Source organism: Canis aureus, chromosome 10 (genome assembly GCF_053574225.1).
Source record: "Canis aureus isolate CA01 chromosome 10, VMU_Caureus_v.1.0, whole genome shotgun sequence".
In the NCBI taxonomy this organism is placed as follows: domain Eukaryota; kingdom Metazoa; phylum Chordata; class Mammalia; order Carnivora; family Canidae; genus Canis; species Canis aureus.
The window spans coordinates 47,100,743-47,121,244 of NC_135620.1; the positions used below are offsets into that span (position 1 = coordinate 47,100,743).

Below are 20,502 nucleotides of genomic sequence, written 5' to 3' on the forward strand. Positions count from 1 at the left end.
ATCTCTTTTGTTATGTAGCCTCTCCTCACATTGTCACTTCTTTGCTGTGACAAGATAGTACATTGTTACCTTCTCCATGTACCTCTTTTCCAGGGAGAACAACAAAGTGGCAGGTATTAGTAAATGAGATCTGGCAAAAAGCCAAAAATAGAGAGTGCTAGAAAAAGTACAACTCTCTACACAAAGAATGACCTTAGATACAAAATGACATGATTTTTTAAAGTGGATGAAATTTACCCAAAATATAAAGCCTATGGTTCTGATGAGAATAATATATATGAGATTAGATAAGAAAAATCAATGATCAACACATCTAAAATGGTATGGCATTTTTCCTTTCTTGTATTATTCTGAAAAAATGGGGTATTCTATGTTTATATAAGCTGTTTTTTATTAAGTGAAATATTTTCATGTCTAAGGTTCAAGATGGTCTTCAATAGAACACATTACATTTTATAATAGAATTCTGTAGGAATTTTTTGAGATGTGAATATTTTTAGCAAAGCAGATAAAGACCCACTGTGAGACAGCATTAGCGTCTAACAGACAAAGAATGAAAGAGTAAAGACTGCAGGGTACAGTCAGTATTTTGCACAATTAATGACAGGATCAGACGGCCTTCCCATATCTTAGGTAATCTTTAGAAACATAGCATTATAACATAAATTTTAACATACTCAATACTCAGAATTTTCTTAGAATTCTGTATTGTGCAAACGAGGAGCCTATATGGATAGGCACAAATGTATAGAGTAACTGGCCTCCATTCCAAGGCAGACACTGCTCACTGTGCATATGGCCATGCCACTGACAGGGTAGTTGGTAATTCTACTTGTTGTACTTGATTCACTTGTTTAATGTTGGGTGTATTCCATCAGGAAAAAAACAAAAACAAAAACAAAAAATGTTCTGAGAGCAAGATACACAAACCAGTCAGTATACATCAAGTCCACATATGATGAATCCATTGAATTTGAACTATACTGCTTCTAACATACACACACAATTTACTGTGAGATAACCTGAACCCAGTGAATTTTAGAATCTCATTTAATGAAAAGCACATATGAAAGAGGTACTCAAGAAAATTTAGACTGGAATTAGATCTCCACACCAACTGAAGTTTTATACACGAGCTCAAAGGCCAGGCAACTTGCCGAACAATGATCTGGCCATCATTCTCTATGTAATTGCTAGTCTGATGCCTGTGGAAGATCCAGGACTACACCAGGCAGTGGACATTGGCACACAGTGCTTTTAACATAAGCAGAGGTTTTAGGGTTCTCCATCCTAGGGAAGAATCCATAAAGAAAAACCTGAAGTATTTCAGACAGCAGACCTTTTACCATGAATTACATGGTTTGTTTACTCAAGTCAGATTTAGGATTAATCACGAGCAAACAGGCTCTTACCATCATCCTGAATGATTCTCTGCAGGTAGTCAGCTACTAGACTCTTGAGGGATCTTTTGTGAGGCAAGCCTAGCCGATGAGGAAACAGAATTGTCGTGTCCACAACTGAAGAATGAATTAACTGTCCAATGAAAGAGAAATCCTATCAAATTCTCCTCAAAAAATAACAACACTGATAGTAGCAACAATCACCGTAGGAGCAGAACCATGCTCCACAGGCAAGGAATGGAAGGCAGTTAAGATATATTTGTCACTAAGCACTCCACATGGATTATCCATTACAACTTGCAAAGTAACCTAATAAGATAGCTATTTTATTGTTCCTTTTATTATATTCTTTTTTTTTTTTTTTTTTACAGCCAAGGGAACTGCAGCTCTGAGAGATTAAGAACAGAGTTAGTAGAGTCTCTGGAAATCAAATCTAAGCAGTCTGACTTGTGGATCCACTTTCTTCCTGTGAGCACCACAGGGGGCAGTATGTGCAAAGAGGTTCCAACAAAGACTTGGGGTGAATGCAGAGCCACGCTCCTCCCACCTTGGGACTCAGCTGAGGGTGTCACACCTCAATTGAGCACATGTCCTATCATGTATTAGTGGCTTACTTGTCTGTGTCTGGGAAGGGGACATGGACAAAGACTCCATCCCATCTACATCCAAATTTCCTGTGCTTATAAATGAAAGATGATGAATAAATTCTTACTGAAGTTCCATAAAGCAGAAAATAAGATAAAAAGAAAAGCAGTCAGATTACTGAAAACATAGAAACTTAGGTACCAGTTAGGATTCTTGAGGACGGGCGCTGTATTTTGAAAGGAGCATGGAAGAAGATTAGCTTCAAGAGTTATTTAAAGACTCCTTGAAAAATGAGGAGTTGGAAATTTAACATTTAGCACCTGGTACCATGTTTAGAAGCACTTTAAATTCTCCTTTAATTTGTCAACTACCAAACAGACACCAGTTCCTAGCTGCAGGGTACTGAGTAAATAAAAGAAGGCGGTGGTGGAAAGAGAAAAATAGGAAAATCCATGGGTTATTTGGATAGAAAAAAATAAACTGATTACAATGAAGAATTGTGATGGTTTGAAATTTTCTGGTCTGGGAGACAAGTGGAATAGAATGGTTCATAAAAAAGGAGAGACAAAGTCATGGTGAGAAGTTCAGTTTGAGACGTGAGATCTCTGAGGTGACAGAGGGACATCCTGGAAGAGTTTTCTCAAAACTTAGGTTCCCCACCTCTTTTTTCCCCATCGTGTGGTAGGTCTGGGTGGAAGCACATCCCAGTCTTATCTGTCACATGCAAAGACAACACTGCTATTTGAAACAAATCTATACTTTGAATACCAGCTTTACAGAGAACAAGGCTGAGATTTACCTATGAAATTTAAATGGCTTTATTTGTATTCTTGCACTAAAGAAGAACTCGCCTATCTCCGCATGAAGGTAAGTCCTAGGGGTAGCCAAACAAATAATCAGCAAAGGTCTCCAAAGTTTAAAAGCTGTACAAGTAGTAAGCCATAGCCACGTGTGGCTATTAAATTTAACATAAAAAATGAAATCATTTTCTCAGTCACATTAGACATATTGTAAATGTTCAATAACCAATATGGCTAGTGTTACCACAGTAGATAGTGAAAATGTAGAAAGTTCCATTGGATACTAGTGTTCTAGAACAGAGGTAGCCACCAAACTCTCAACAGTACCAAGTTGTAAATATTTTGGGCTTGCAGACCACATGGTCTCTGTTGTAACTATTTAACAATGCTGTTATAGCATGAAAGCAGCCACAGAAAATACAGCAGTGAATGAGAGCAGTGGGTCTAACAAAAAATATCTGCAAAAATAGGTGGCCGTCATGGGCCACAGTGTTCTGACTCCTATTCTAGAACACAGAGCAAAGAACAGATAAATTTTAACCTGAAGTGTATTAAAGAGTAGATTTTCAAGTCTAACATGCCAAAAAAAAAATGAACATGACATTTGATTTTGAGCCTACCTATAAGATCTGACTTAATATGAAAAAGCATCTCCAAGTAGGTGAATAAAATAACTTGTCAGATAAACTAGTCTTAACCATATGAATATTAAACACAAGGATTAAAGACAATGTCAAACAATGATTTTGGTTTTATCATAACCAATGGATTTTCTTTTTGATCTGGATGAGCCAAATGACTTTAGCTGTCTTACACTGCTTCTGGTTTATGATGGCTGGGCTATATTATCAACATGGACAGCAAAATTCTTTTTTTCTTGGTTAACAGGACAAATCAACAAACAATGATAACACAATGATAAGGACTACCGTCTTAACACATGTCGTTTTGAAAAATTACAAGCCTGTAATTCTTTACCTTAAGAGCATACAGACTATGTTCAAAGCTATGTCCAATTAGTACAGTGTCAGCACTGAACAGGTTCAACAGGATGGCTTGGACGTCACGGATTGATGTTTTAGTGTTCTTCAAGTCATCTTCCACCACACCAGACAACCTGCCCCAGTAAGACACATAATGCATGCAAGAAGGTAACTCGCTGAATTTCTTGTTATAGTTGGAACACATCACTGACCCAATGTGACTAACATTCACTGAACAAAAAACAAAGATCTTACTTATTATGACCATCAGTTACCCCTCTATACTAGCTTATATTTACAAATCCTTTATCTGATAAGAGGTTAACATCCAAAATATATATAGAACTCCCATGACTCAACAAAAAAAATTCCAAACAAGCCAGTTAAAAAACACGCAGAGGATCTGAGTAGATATTCTTGTAAACATATACAGATGGCCATGAGACCATCATGAGAAGATGCTCAATATCACTCATCATCAGGGAAATGCAAATTGAAACCACAAGGTATCACCTCATGACTGTCAAAATGGCTATGTCAAAAAGATAAGAAATAACAAATGTTAGCCAGGATGTGGAGCAAAGGGAACCTTCGTGCACTGTTGGGAATATAAATTGGTGCAGCCAATGTACAATATGTATGGTACACAGTCACATATGCTATGAAAAACATGGAGCTTCCCCAAAAAATTAAAAACAGAACTACCATTTGATCCACTAATTACCCTTCTGGGTATTATCTGAAGAATATGAAAGCACTAATTTGAAAAGACATATGAACTCCAGTGTTTATTGCAGCATTGTTTTCAATAGTCAAGACATGGAAACAACCTAAATATTCTTTGATGGATGAATGGATAAGAAGATGTGGTATAATATCTACAAAGAAATACCACTTAGCTCTAAAAATGAATGAAATCTTGCCATTTGTGACAACATGGATGAACCTTGAGGGTATTAGGCTAAGTGGAAAAAAATCAGAGAAAGACAAAAGCCATAGGATTTCACTATTACGTGGGATCTAAAAAACAAAATAAATGAACAAACAAAACCCATAGATATGGAGATCAGAATGGTGGGTTTCCAGAGGGGAAGGCGGTTGGGGGTAGAAAAACTGGCTTAAAGAGACCAAGAGGTATACATTTGCACTTGTAAGTCAAGGGGATGTAATGTACAGCATGGGGACTATCATCTTTAATACTGTACTGTAAATTTGAAATTTGTTAAAAAAGTAAATCTTCAAAGTCCTTATAAGAAAAAAATTTTTAAACTTTGGTGACAAATGGTAACTAGGTCTTACTGCGATCATTTCACATGTAGACAAATGACAAATCATTGTATTATACACCTGAAACTGATAATATATTCCAATTACGCTTGAACAGTTAAAAAAGATACCTGGCTCCGTCATCAAGCTTAGGGAATGTGATACATGATTCATCAAATATTTGTATTAAGAGGAAATTATTGTGGAGTACTTGGTCTTATCTTAAAACATTGAAAAAATACAATGCATTGAATGCATTTCAAGTTTTTTTTTTGAGACTCAAAAATTACTTATAATGCAAGCCCCACAGTTATCATTTTGTCACTATGAATATCAATAATTACCAAGTACTTCCTGACTTGTTCCAAAAAAGCAGTTAGGAAAGAGTGCATTAAAACCATGGAAGAACAGGGGTGGCCTGGGTGGCTCAGTGGTTGAGTGTCTGCCTTTGGCTCAGAGCAGGAGTCCCGGGATCGAGTCCCGCATCGGGCTCCCCGATTCTCTTCCTGTGCCTCTGCCTCTCTCTCTCTCTGTGTCTCTCATGAATAAATAAATAAAATCTTTAAAAAAAAACATGGAAGAATAAGTACCAATAGAAGTACAGCAACTGTAACTCTACTTATGGTTTTTTTTATCAATATACCCCAATAAAGCTGGAAAAAAAACCCAGAAAAATAGATAGGGCTATTCACATGTGGCCAAAATAAATAGGAAAAAAATCCAAAGCGGTCAGGAGAAAGATTAGTATACAAAATGTATTTTTGGATAATAGCAACCTTTATGGAGTTTTTTATGCATATAACCATTTTTATGAACTGTGAGGCAATTTGGGTTAAAAAATGCTGTAACATTGACTCAATAAAGGTACTAAGCTAAAACTCACCTAAACAACATGTTGAATATTCTACATTCTCAAAAGCTAACTCTTACATAATACATACCTGGTGTTATAGTCAATGACTTCATCATCTGGTTTCACAAATGTATCGTAGACCACCTGGAGGCTGGGATCAACCACTGACACTTGAGTAAGTTCCAAACCTTTGGCTGTATAGCACTGGAAAAGGGGAAATACTAAACTTACATATCATATTCAGTAAACATTTTAACATCTGAAATATCTTAAAGGAATATTTCTAACTAGAATATACAATTTAAGTATATTACTTGGATTTGCTAACAAAAGCCAGTCAGTGGATCTGACGGTCTTATAAAAGATGTTGCAAGCTTTAATTTTTTTTCTTTAATGTTAGTAATATTTCTGCTAATAAAATAATTCCATTTTCTTGGCTTAGTCTTTACAATTATTTTCATTAAGATCAGTGCTATCCAGTAGATCATTCCATGATGATAAAATGTTCTATTTCTATACTAATACAGCAGCCACGAGCCACAGGTATGAGGGATGCCTGTGTGGCTCATCAGTTAAGCTCATGGCTCTTGATTTCAGCTCACATCATGATCTCAGGGTTGTGATATGGAGCCCCGTATTGGGCTCTGCACTGGACGTGGGGCCTGCTTAAGCTTCTCCCTCTCCCTCTTCGTCTGCCCCTTCCCTACTCACACGTGTACATGCTCGCTCTCAAAAAATAAAATATGGCTAGTGTGACTTAGGGATTGAGTGTTACCACAGTGGAAAATGCAGTTATAGGTCTTGTTGAATGAAAAAAAGAAAATCTTTACCATAAACATATAAACATGGCATTGCAGAGGACGACATGATAATGACAGTGGATTTCAAAGCCTGAAACAGCCTTAATTGTTTCCAGTTACAGACCTCAGCTTCAAACTGAACAAGGCCCTTCTGTATTTATTATAATTAAACTCTACAAATCTGTTCTCCAAATACACTATAGGGAATTAAAATTTTATGTTTCTGTAGAGAAGTTGTTCACATGATGTTTGACACATCCAATGTACGTGGGAATATAATCCCATACTATAGTATATCTGATTTTCACAGTAACCATGGAGTAATTATTAACCCCATACTTTACAGATGAGAGCACCCAGGAGCCTTGCTCTGGGGTGCCTGCGGATAAGTGGTGGAGCTTCCCAGGTCATAGGATTCCAAGTTCTATTTGTTCCCTACTTTTTCCTTTTGATTCTCATATAAAGAAAAATTGCTCTAAGTATTTTATTGTCTCTATAAACAATAGTTTTCAAAAATTTATTCTAGCTTTTATGTTTATTCTGGGGATAATGGGTACTACTTATAACATTTTCTACCCATAGAGTTTCAGCATTTTGAGGAGTAGGATCACCATTGGTGATATAAAAGGAAAAATTAATAAATAAAAAGATGACCAGGGAGCAATTCCTGGCTCTATCCCTTACAAAATATAGGCGTTCCTTTAAGTCACCTAACTCTATTCAACTTTAGTTGCTTCTGAAAATATGTGAACTACACTGCAGAGCTATGTGGGATGGAGATAAAGCCCAGCGAAGTGCTGTGATGCAATATAGAATGCTCCAGAATTATTCACTTGCAATTACTGCAATAAGGTAAAGAGAAAACACTGACATACCACCTCACAATTCACAGCAAATACGCCGGGATTGCCATCAGGAGGAGGGGACTTGACAAAAGTCTTCACGAATCCCTTGATGTTTTCTTTTTGGTCATGAACGTGAAGCTGAAATAAACATTGCAAAATAAATTACTATATATTTCTGAAGGAGCAATTAAGCTCATAATAATTTTATTAAAAATTAGCTAATTAATTCTTTCAAAGGCTTATTGATCGTTTGAAGCAACACCTCTGGTCTTAAAATAAGGACTCTGGATGACAAGCCCTACCTTGGCGACCTGACACCCAGCAGATCCAAGGACACCTCCACAACAGCTGTACCGTGTTTCTAAGCCACCGAGGACTGCAACCAATAAAAAATAAATATCAAGACAGGCAAGCTTTATAAAGCAGAAGTGGCTCACTTCCAGAGCATGTGTCTTACCTTACCCTCAAAGATCTTTAAGGACATTGCTGTGCAATGTGCACTCCACATAGTCCTATTTTTATTTTTTCATTATAAGATTTATAAGATTTTTCATTTATAAGATTTTATTTTTTTGAGAGAGAGAGAGAGCACACCTGCATGAGCGAGGTGTTGGGGGAGGGGGCAGAGGGAGAGGAAGAAGCAGGCTCTAAGGAGCTCGATGTGGGGCTCAATCTCAGGACTCTGGGATCATGACCCGAGCCAAAGGCAGATGCCACCCAGGTGCCCCGACAAAGTCCTATTTTTAGATATTACATAATGAACAGAAAAAATCAACTCCTGGAAACAGAGTTCTTATGGGTTGAACTTAGAAGATGAATTACAATTACCAATGTCCTGAACATCTTCCATCCCCTCTCTTCCTCTTTCTCTCATTTTGCCCTGGTCCCTCAGCAATCCTCTGGTATCACTTTTTTTTTTTTTAAAGATTTTATTTATTTAATGAGAGAGAGAGAGAGAGAGAGCGAGCACAGGTACATGAGTGGGGGGTGGGGGCAGGAAGAGGGAGAAAGAATCTCAAGCAAACTCCGCTGCTGAGTAGGGAGGCCCATGCAGGGCTTGATGCCAGGACCCTGTGATCATGACCTGAGCCAAAATCAATAGTCAGTTACTTAACTGACTGAGCCACCCAGGCATCCAGGTGTCACTTTTTTATTGTGCTTTGACTTTACCTCAACTATCTTTTCAAACTGCCCTACTCCTTGATCTTTTCTCTCTACTAGAGCCCTCTGGTTGAGGGGCTCCAACAACCACCTTCTCCCTTCTTGTGTCTGAGTTGTTGATCTGACCCGAGACATCACCCAGTTAGGTAGACTTGAGACCACAAGATGGCGCTTCCAGCCTTGGCTGGACCTACCAAAGCCTGATGCCCTCTCCTTCTGCATCTCTGACTGGCACTTTGCACATTTTCACAGCCATAATCCCAAGCCTTTGTATCTCTTTTCTTACTCCACTCCCATATTCCATCTCATCTGCTCCCTATTCACCTCACCACTTCTTTCCTCGGCCGAGGTGACATTCTCCCAACTGTTCCATCAAGTCCTGTCTCCAGTGGTTTCGGCACCTGTTTTCCTATAAAATGTGGTTAAGATTGATTTTCCTGAAGCACATATACATTATATCATTTTCCTCAAGTTGTCCCCTGGTGCATTACTGATTAAATGCAAACTTCTCAGGCTGGCACTGAAGGCTCTTGCTTAACCAGCCTTACATTACTCCCCCAATTTTGAAACCCCACAGCTTTATGATGAGAAGGGGAGACAGAGAACCATTAGTAACACAGCATCTATTATAAGCCAGGACTTTGACATGTATCAGCTCACTGAACTGCCACATAAAGCTCATTCAATGAAGGTGGAAACGAGAGCTCAAGGGAGCTTTAATAATTTGCCCAAGGTCTCAGAGAAAATAGGTGGAAAAAAAAAAAAAAAAGCCCTAAATTTCAGGTCTGCTGGCTCCAGAGTCCTTGTTCTCTTCATTACGCTGTGTTGTCTGGTTAGCCCAACTGGTCTGTCTGCTACACTTACTCTTCCTTCCCATCTTCCTTCTTTGTTCTTCTTTTGGAATTCACAGTCCCTCCCCCATCTGAAACTAAGCCTTCTGTGCTCTCAGCACTTAGGCCAAACCTGCCTGATTTACTTGACGATTTATCCATGTTTATCTATTGTCATTCAATCATTCAATTCAATGCCCACTGTTCTGTTCTATTTCCTTCTCCCTGCTTTATCTCCTTCATACTATTCATTACAGTCCCATTCATATTCATGCCCATCTGTACATCAATAATTTATCTGTCCACCCATTTACCCAAATATTTATTGACAGCCCATATGTGTCAGGTACTATGCTAGGTGTTGAGGGAACAACAGAGAGAAAAAACAAGAATGGGTGGTGGTCCCTCCCAAAGCTTTCAGTCTTTTGGAGATGGCAGATGAATGACTAGATCATTCCAGAATGTAGTTAAGTGCAATGAAAGGAAGAGGCAGATGTTGGGACAGAAGAGGGTTAGACCTCTTTCAGATGGTGGGGCTGGGAAAGGACCTTGTGGAAGGACCCGGCCATGACAAAAGCAGAGACAACAACAGACAAGGAAGCTCTGGACAGAGGGCCAGGGTGCTGTGAAGGGGACAATGGACAGCATGGATGATGGCGGGGTGGAGGCCACATCCCCCAAGGTCAGCAAAGTAACTGAAGGCTTTTAATCAAAGCTGGGCAGAGACAGGACTGGAAATGTGATATAAAAAGTTATCCTAGGGGCTTGGGGTGAAAAATAGATTTGCGGGGATTAAGGGGTGACAGAAGCAGTGAGACTGAGCAAGAGGGCAGTGCTGCAACTGAGGACAGCAGTGGGGGTGGCTTGGACCCAGGCAGGGGCACCTGAGGAAGGTGGAGAAGGAGCAGGTTCAGGCCATATCTCGGAGCAGGAACGAAGGAGACATGTGCACGGCTAAGATACAAAGGTGCCCAATGGGGAGACAGGATGGCACCCGGGTTTCTGGTTTGTGGAGGAAAAACACCCAGTTGACTGGACTGTAGCCAATTTACTGTGTCGCAGGGAAGATTGAGGCCGACATGGGAAGGAATCAAGAGTTCATCACTCACTGCCGGGCGGGGTGGCAAAGAAATTATTCTAATCCTGGCAGGTGCAAAGCAGGTGAAGACTGGAGGGAGCTGACTGCCTGGAGGTCCCCCGCACAACTGTCCCAGCCTGGGAGCTTCCTGGGCCCACAGGCCGCAGGGTAGGAGGCAGTGCTCAGAGCTAGGTGTTCGGGATTCAAGCCTCACTAAGTACTGTCTCTCTTTGCAGGACTGCATTTAACACATACAGTGAAGGGAATACTTCATTCCACTTTTCCCTCAACAGCTCGGGCACTGGCCGGTCACCCAATGAAACACAACTACCAAGCACTTGCCTTTATGACTCAGCACAGGGCCGAAGTGGTTGTTACATTCTTCTACCCTGCAGTGTTTGCCCGTGGATGTCACACCATATATTTTCCCACAACGACAGCATATCTTCCTTGAAGCTAAAACAAAGTAGGAAGTAAAATTATTCATGAATATATGGAAAGAAAAATGGATGGAAGTACAGGGAATTACTGCCTGTGCATTCTTGATCATGCACGGATTATACACTCAGTGCTGACCACGAAGTCACAGGAAAGGAACAGAGCTACTCAAAGGAATATTTGCGGGTGACCCGCTCATGGTACCAGGGCTGCCCTTCCCCAGGCAGGCATCCCCTGCTTGCCTCCAGACTCAGCCTAGTGCCAGATAATTGTGCACCACAGTGTGGCTGGAGCCAACTTGATGAGCTATTTATGTTACTACACAGGAGCTCCTGAAATAGGACGCCTGTCTTATTATTTTATCCCTTTTACACATATAGTGACCTGTAGGTATATTAAGGATATCTGAGCTTTTCATTAGATCCAGTTATGAATACTTTTTATTAATAATCCTTAAGCTGGTTCTGATGACAGTAGCAACTTTTTTTTTTTTTTAAATTTTTATTTATTTATGATAGTCACAGAGAGAGAGAGAGAGGCAGAGACACAGGCAGAGGGAGAAGCAGGCTCCATGCACCGGGAGCCTGACATGGGATTCGATCCCGGGTCTCCAGGATCGCGCCCTGGGCCAAAGGCAGGCGCTAAACCACTGCGCCACCCAGGGATCCCCGACAGTAGCAACTTTTATCTGAATGTCTATCATGAGCTTCTGAGGCAGGCACTGTGCCAAGCGCTTCACATGCATTCCTGGAACTGATTCTCACAACAGCCTGATGGAGTAGCTACTACAATCCAGAACTGGGTAAACCAAGGCTTGGGAGAGGTTAAAGGACTTATCCAGCATCCAAACCCAGATTTGCCTTCCCCCTTCAGAGCCCACATTCTTAACTGGGTGAAGGATTTAGAAAAAAAATAACACAAATGACAAAGATAATCCTGAGAAAAGTTGTTAACCATACAAAAGAGAAATATTTTCTAGTCACTGAAAAATATTTCTATAACTGCATTTCAAACTCTAATGGACCTAAGACTTGACAGTTGTGGTGTTAAGTATACTATATTTTCTTCTTTTTGTGGGGGAGGAATGAATTTTAACTAACCATGCCTAGTATTTAGAGAAAATGTAGAATAACACTACTAATTGTAAATCTTTTGATAAGAATTCCTAATGAAAGGATACAAAGTCTTCAAAACAAGACACTGCATTTGTATATAAAAAGTAGGAGTAAAGACTCCAGACTCAGACTCCTCTGGTTTAAATCCTGGCTCTACTACTTATTTTCAGAGGGACTCCTGAGAAGTCATTTGACCTGTGAATGGAGGTAATGTTAGTACTTATCTGAAATGATTAAGATTTAATAAATAAATTATGTAAATAAACTACTTAGATACTAGAAATGAATTGGAAAGGGAAATAATCCTTTTACTGTTCCAACCCTGGTAAGGAGTGAGGATCATTTTCAGTTCCACACACTTACTGTCATTTACAAGAGCTTTCGTCATGCCTGTGGTTAAAAGAATACTTCCCGGTTTCTCAGGGTTGGGTTGGGGATAATTATTTTCATGTAACTGTTCTTTGCTTAGAAGATAGTCTTTCAGATGTCTGTAGAGAGTAATTCCTGTGAGGGCTAAGGAAAAAGAAAGGGCAATTTGATAAAATTGAAATACTATGTTTTAAAGCAATGGTAAGATTAGAGTCTACTAACCCTTCCAGACATGAAAAGCTAGGATGCTGATTAACATTAAGTAAGGGAGTAACCTAAAAGAATTCAAGTCTCCATATCTTCTGACAGAAAGGAAAAAAAAAAAAAAAATATATACACACACATTGCTCCCGCATCATGTAATGTCCTATACTTTGGATCAGAGAAGGGAAAGAATCAGATCAGCAATAGCTAGAGCATATTAAGCGTGCCAAACACTATCCTAAAGACTTTGTTTTAAACTTTACATGAACCCAGAAGGGCAAACATATTGACCTCGTTTTTACAGAAGAGGAAAATGAGGCTCAGAGCAATGAGGACACACGCCCAAGGTTGCATGGCACGGCTAATACACAACTCAGGTCCTCTGGTTCCAAATCATGCTTATTGATTCTTAATAGTCACTGAGATAAGAAGGGTACAAAAGCTTACAAGCAGAATACACGGTGACTTTCACATGGGCAAAATTCTCAAGTTAAAAGATCTTTTTCTAACATCACTAACTCTAATCCCCTCGCACTAGTGGATTCTTAAAAATTCTCCTAATATATTATTTAAAACTCTGGCAGAATTTGCTAGACTATCTTTGGCAAACCCTTTTGTAAAAGGAAGAATTCTTCTGTGTGAGAAGTATTAGGAGATTCTAGAAGCACCTACTTTGTTTCAGACAAGTACTTGCAGGACAAGTACTACCATCTGGTTTTATTCAAAATACAACCAAATTCAAGGAACACCTTTTCTCTAGCTTCTTGCTCCTGGGAGTTTGTTATAAATTCAGACTTTGAGCCTGTTCCCAGACCCACTGCAGCAGAATCTTCATTTTAACAAGATTCCCAGGCAATTACATGCATGTTAAGTTTGAGAAGCACTCCTCTTACTATGTTAACTATCCTCACTCTCAAAAAAAGACACTGAGAATTCAAATACTACCTGAGTAGAGCCCATTTTTTCACCTATTTATACTAATTTTGAGAAAGGATATCAAATATGTCTGGCCTGCAGATGACCCCTCATAAGCACAATAGTTACAACTGCATTATGCCACATTTACTTCTTTAAGGTGACATGGACAAGGGTCTATCATCATTACACCAAGCTTACCACTATTCTTTTCATTCTTTTTCAATCCAGTTGTTTTGCTGTTGTTCCTGCTTCCAGACATATCTAAAACATACAAGAACTTTTCTCCTGAGACAATGAGTTATTTTTGTCTGCTTCATAAAAAAAATACAGAACACAAGAAAGGTGTACAGCATAATAAAATCTTTATTTTCACCTTAAAACAAGCACCCAACAAGTGAGACCAAGCATCTTCCTAACCAATTCTGAGTTGGGAAAAAAGTTAAATTTACTGAACTACTAAATAGGTCAGGACTTCATATTTTCCAAAGCTAATATATTTTGTATATTAGCTAGAGTATGTCTAAATGTGAGTCAATGAGTTTTTATCATCATTGACTGCAACTATTAACAGCTTTCAAATCATTTATTTTTCTATTTCCATTGCAAATATCCAAAATATGTACTTAGACCTCTATGTTCAATTTCCGTATGCTATATTTAATATGAAAAGGGGGAAGTTAGAATACCATAAAAATACTAATCTAAGAGATCTTGTATATTTGTTATTTAAAATTTTTTTATTTTATTACATTTAAAATTTTTTAACCCATTAAAGCTAGCATACAGTGTTATAACAGTTTCAGGTGTACAATATAGTGATGCAACACTTCCATACATCACCTGGTGCTCATCACAAGTGCCCTCCCGTAATCCCTATCACTTTTTTCACCTAGCTCCTCCCCCAGCTCCCCTCTGATAACCAACAGTTTGCTCTCTGTAGTTAAGAGTCTGTTCTTTGGTTTGTCTCTTTTTGCACCTCTGTTCATTTGTTTTGTTTTTTATTTTTTATTTTTTATTTTTTATTTTTTTATTTTTTTTTATTTTTTTATTTTATTTTTTTTTTGTTTTGTTTTTTAAATTCTACATACAAGTGAAATCAGACAGTATGTCTTTTTCTTACTTTGCATAATATACTCTAGATCCATTCTCATTGTTGCTAACAGCAAGATTTCATGCTATTATATGCCTGAGTAACATTACATTGTATATATATACAATGTACACACATATATGTATATAAATATATATATAAATAATTTCTTTATCCTTTCATCTATCATTTGGGGCTTCCATAACTTGGCTATTGTAAATAATGCTGCAATAAACATAGGTGTGCATATGTTCTTTTGAATTAGCATTTTCTTTTTCTTTGGGTAAATACCCAGTAGTGCAGTAACTGGGCCATAGGGTAGTTTTATTTTTAATTTTTTGAGGAATCACCATACTTGTCTACAGTGGCTGCACAGTTTGCATGCCCACCAACATTGCATGAGGATTCCTTTTCCTCCTCATCTTCACCAACACTTGTTGTTTCTCGTGTTTTTGATTTTAGCCCTTCTGACAGGTGTGAGGAGATAGCTCATTGTACTTTTGATCTGCATTTCCCTGATGATGGGTAATGTTGAGCATCTCTTCATGTGTCTGATAGCCATCTGTATGTCTCCTTTCAAGAAATGTCTGTTCATGAGAGTGTGTATATAATTCACGTTTAAGTCTACTTAAAGTACTATATATTTTTAAAAACCCATAAAGAATTAATAGTTTTTATATTCTTGAAATTTTAATAGCCTAAGTATGACACAAAATCCAGAAACTAAAAAGGAAAATACCTTCTATATTACTAAAAACTTCATAAATAAGGCTGAAGTACAAGTGGAAAACTAAGAAAACTATCTGCAGTGCACTAAAAAGGGATACACAAAAAGTTGTTGTAGATGAATAGGCCAATAATAAAGGGGGGGCAGAAGGATGTAAAAAGGAAATTTAAAAAGAGAGCAGAAATGGAAGGTCTTCATAGCAATAAAAAAAGATTACAATAACTTCACTTCTAGTCTATACTTTTATATTCTGAAAGATGATAAATGATTCACTTTTGCAAGGTGTGAGGACAAACACACATTCTCCTACCTTATAGGTGGGGTAAACACTTTCTGGAGGCAGTTAGAAATATTTACTAATTTTAAACATGCAGACCCTTTCTGCTAGCTAGTCTGTGCACAGGAATTTATGCTAAGGATATATATGCTCTAGAATGAGGAAATGTTAGAGTTCACACTCCATTAATCATAGAACTTATGGTAAAAAAAAACCATGTAATCAACTTAAATACTCAGATGCATTTGTTTCATCTGCATTACACAAAATGGAACATCAATAGTATAGACTCTATATAATTGATTATCATGTAGTCATTAAAAAGTATACAACAGATCTAGATGTTAACAAATTCTAGATTAACTTGACTAGAGATTTCTAGGATACCTTACTCAGTGAGAAAAGTTAAACTATGCATAACATGATTGTATTCATTTAAATTATTAAAATTTTATTTCTGTATTCATTATAGCAGGGTCTATATAGAAGATTTGGAAATTTGGCTTTTTTTTTTTTTTTTTTAAGAGAGAGAGCATGAGTAGGAGTGGGGGTGGGGGAGAGGGAGAGGAGCAAGTTTCCTCTTGCTCCTCTCCCTCTTAAGATTCTGCAAGAGAATCTTAAGCAGTTTCCACATCCAGCATGGAACCCAAATGTGAAACTCAATCTCACCACCCTGAGATCATGACTTGGGCCAAAATCAAGAGTTGGATGCTTAACTGACTGGCCACCCACATGCCCCTAGCTGTTTTGTTTTTTAATACTTTTCTGTATTATTTGAATTCATGCCTTGTATTCTCAATGGGGGTGGTACTGACCCTGAGCAAACAAAACTGGCTTTTATGGAATAAAAAAAAAATCATAGTCATTACAATAGTAGTGGCTCTCCAAAACTCAACCTTATCCAACAAAATATTATCCCTTAATACTTAATATTACTGGGGGCTGCGGTGGAGTTGGTAGAAAAAAAGTGTCTAAAAAGAGGCCTGAGGGGGAATAATGAAAACAAAGAAATACTATTCTGCATGAATGGGTTGCTTTTATAACCAAAAACCAAGTTTAAATATCTTTGTGATAACCACTCTTGAGGAATTATATTCCTTTGTCTATTATCAAGTCTAATTTGTTATCTTCAACCAAAAATCCCACTTCACATTCTACTCATGAGAATATTTTAAAAATACAGAGTATCTAAAAATGACCCTAATGAAACAACACATTCAGTGTCAGGTGTTCATCACAAGTTTTTATCTTACCACTTGACTAATTAAAAACAAATTACCTTGATGTCTCAGCTTCTTAAGAGTATTTATTGCTATGTTCACATACATATTTCTACTGCCACAGCGTTCATAAATGGTCTTTTCTTCTATTTTAGCCTAGAGCATGAAGTGAATAACAAAAAATATCAAATCTCAAGTCTAAGGATAATAAATATCATTTATGATATACTGGAATAAATATGGCAAAATATTTAACTCGAGGGATGGGGAAAAATGGTGGCACAAATAAAAAACAACTTATTTTACATTTTTATGTTTATGGTTCTTAAGAGAAAAGAAAAAAATAAACTTATCCAATGAATCAAATCTAAGAACTAAATACTTATCGTTACAAACTAAAACCACAGTATAGAATGTACAGTGCAAAAAGCCTACAGTGTATATGAATTCATTCAATTCTCAAAGGGAGCCCCTAATGTATCAAAGGCACATACTATTATTCTCATCTAAAAGTGAGGAAACTAAGCCCAAATTGCTAAATACTTTGCTTAAGATCACACAGCAAAGGGAAGACATGATCCTCTTTTCATCATCTTTATTTTGTATGTTACTTTTCTAAAGCTATAAAGTAATTACTATTTTTACACCAGGACTCATTAACATAGGTAGTAAAAAAGAAAAGTGGATGAAATCTGACAGAAACAGGTAAAAGGAATAAAATAATAGTATATTGATACTTTATGGAGCACCGAGTATGTGCAGCTTTGATATAAGCTCATTAAATATTTTCTCAATCTTCATCATGATTCTGTGGGCATAGGTGCTGTCATCACTAACATCTATGAGGTCAAGAAAAAGTAAATATTTTACTGTTGCAGAGCCAGTAACTGAATCCAGGTGTGCCCAAATGCCAAGGCCAAGACTTTTCTCACTATACTAACTTCACAGAGAGAAAGTCGTGGGAGGTGGGGGGGGGGGCGTGGGTTGGGGAGAGAAAAGAAAACAAAAAAGGGTAACATTTCTCTGTAAGAGACTGCTTTTTTGTTTATTCGATTTGCCATTATTCTTTAACAACCAATATAGAATCCTAGAGGAGACAGACTTCTGGAATGGCAGGATAAGAACTTTCATGAACTCACTGTCCCATTAAAATAAAAATACTGGCAAAACCATTTCAAAACTCTGAAAATTAACCAAAGCCACAGAACAAATGGAAAATTACCTAAGAGAAACTACTGAACCTCGGTAAAACAGTGGGGTCGATACCATCTTAGTTGAGGCTTTTCTCACCCCCAGCTTAACAGCATAGCAGTAAAAGGTTGGCAGCCTGGTAGCCAACAGAGGAGAGAGACTTTTTTTTTTTTTTGGCTACATGATAAGCATCATCCCCAGAGCACAGTCAATATTTTGTCTGAACAAGCAGCTCCATGGAAAATCTCTATTCCCAGGGTGTTGTGGGTATTTAGACTCTGAACTCAGCTCACGGGGGCAGAGGTACCTATTCCCAGGGTGCTATTAAAACAGTTAGCAATTGGGTGGCAATACAGAAGCTACCCAAGGTTACGATTTCCCAATTGGCAAACAGGAATCTGGCCAGGATTTTTTTTTTTAAGATTCTATTTACTGATTCATGAGAGACACACAGAGAGAGAGGCAGAGACATAAGCAGAAGGAGAAGCAGGCTCCCTGCAGGGAGCCCGATATGGGACTTGATCCTGGACCCCATGATCATCAAGGCAGATGCTCAACTACTGAGCCACCCAGGTGTCCCTGGCCAGGAATTTTTTTTAACAATCTTGGAGATCTAGATGACCATAAAGAACTCTGAAAACCTCTGACATATTCCTGGGGCTTAAGAGGTGGCCAGGAAAGACATAGGAAAAGAGAAGGCCCTATAAGGCTGTTCTTGAAGCCCTGGCACAAGCAGGAAGTAAAAGTTAATGCTATCTACAAACTGTGGTAAGTTTTAGGGCATGTCTTGTCACATAGGGCCCTTGGCAAATGGAGGAAGACATATAGACAAGGCATTTAAGACAATTTTCTAACCAGTCATTGGCTGACCAGTAAATTATGCTGACAGAGGGTGACCCCTTTGAAGTCAGCCTTAAAATAAAAAATAACTTAAAAAACAATGCTACCAGAGAACTTAGTAGCCATATACTGAAATGAATACAAAATCTACAGAATTAGTCCAGTAACAGGACTTGTTTGTCACTAAACAAGTAATTAGCAACAAGGAAAACAAAACCTAGCAACAACAAAATGTATCTGACACCAGATTTATCACAATATACTATTTAACCAAATGCTCTTCAACAAAAAAAATTATGACTCATGTAACAAAACAAAAAAAGTGTATCTCATAAAGGAAAAAAAAAAACAGCCAAGAGAAAACATCCCTGAGAAAGTCCAGGTTTTGGACTTAGTAGGTAGTAGGCAGATTTTGTAAGTATGTCTAAAAAACTTAAGGTAACCATGTTTAAAGAATGAAAGAAAATGGTGTCTTAAAAAAAAAACAAAAGAAAAGAAAATGGTGTCTTAACACACAGGGAACTTGAGTAAAGAAAAACTCAAAAAATAAATTTTTTAGAAGTTCTGGATTAAAAAGTGTAAAAATTGTAAAAAGTGTAAAAAAATCAGGGCTCAACAACAGGTATGCTAGATGGTTATTTGGTGGTTTGGGAGTTTTGCCTTTTGTTTTCATTTTTTAAAAGATTTTCAGAGAGAGAGAGCATAAAAGGGCAGAGAGTCAGAGAGAGAAGCAGACTCCCCGCTAAATGGGGAGCCCAATGAAGGACTCAATCCTGGGATTCCAGGATCATGACCTAAGCTGAAGGCAGACACTTAACTGACTGAGCCACCCAGGTATCCACTAGATGGTTATTTGAATCCACATGAGAAATAAAGAATATTGGCAAATATAACTTCATAGGAAAATATAAAAGAGAATAAATGTGTTTGTTTATAATCCTTTTCTATTTTAACAATAGCATAGAATAATTATAAAATTGTGCTGATAGGCTTATAAAATGTATGATAATAATAGTATAAAGGAGGGGGTAGGAAACATATAGGGACAAAATTTTTGTATACTATTGAAATCAAGGTTTTAATCTGAACTAGATTGTTATAATTTAATATGGTAACTGTAATCCTCAGGGCAAAACTAAGACAATAACTAAAAAAATATAGCCAAAGAAATGCCAGGGCATTTAAATGTTACACTAGAAAATATCTACTTAATATACAAAAAAGTACTAATTATAGAGAAAATAAAAAGACACAAGACATAGAAAACAGTCAAATAGATGATGTAAATCCCCCTGTTGGTCATTAGTTAACTAATCAATGTAAATTGATTAAATATTCCAATCAAAAGCCGAGATTAGAAAATTGGGGAAAATATACTTAATTGTATGCTGCCTAGAAGATGAAAAAAGAAAGATCTAAAGTGTCTAAGTGTCACCCAACATGGGGTCAAACTTATGACCCTGAGATCAAGAGTTGTATGCTTTACCAACTGAGCCACCCAGGCACCCCAAA

General features: G+C 37.6%; 1 protein-coding gene across 1 annotated transcript in view; it reads right to left on the reverse strand.

Annotated features, from left to right (window-relative positions):
• Nucleotides 1–20,502, reverse strand: part of LOC144321532 (RNA exonuclease 1 homolog) — a 37,266-nt gene that overhangs the window by 1,546 nt on the left and 15,218 nt on the right. Inside the window, exons 7-15 of the mRNA XM_077910918.1 lie at nt 17,019–17,115; nt 13,844–13,906; nt 12,518–12,667; nt 10,933–11,057; nt 7,835–7,945; nt 7,563–7,670; nt 5,976–6,091; nt 3,764–3,902; nt 1,413–1,533 (exon numbers count right to left, since the gene is read on the reverse strand). Of these exons, the coding sequence (XP_077767044.1) occupies nt 1,413–1,533; nt 3,764–3,902; nt 5,976–6,091; nt 7,563–7,670; nt 7,835–7,945; nt 10,933–11,057; nt 12,518–12,667; nt 13,844–13,906; nt 17,019–17,115 (1,030 nt within the window). The remainder of the gene's footprint in view (nt 1–1,412; nt 1,534–3,763; nt 3,903–5,975; nt 6,092–7,562; nt 7,671–7,834; nt 7,946–10,932; nt 11,058–12,517; nt 12,668–13,843; nt 13,907–17,018; nt 17,116–20,502) is intronic.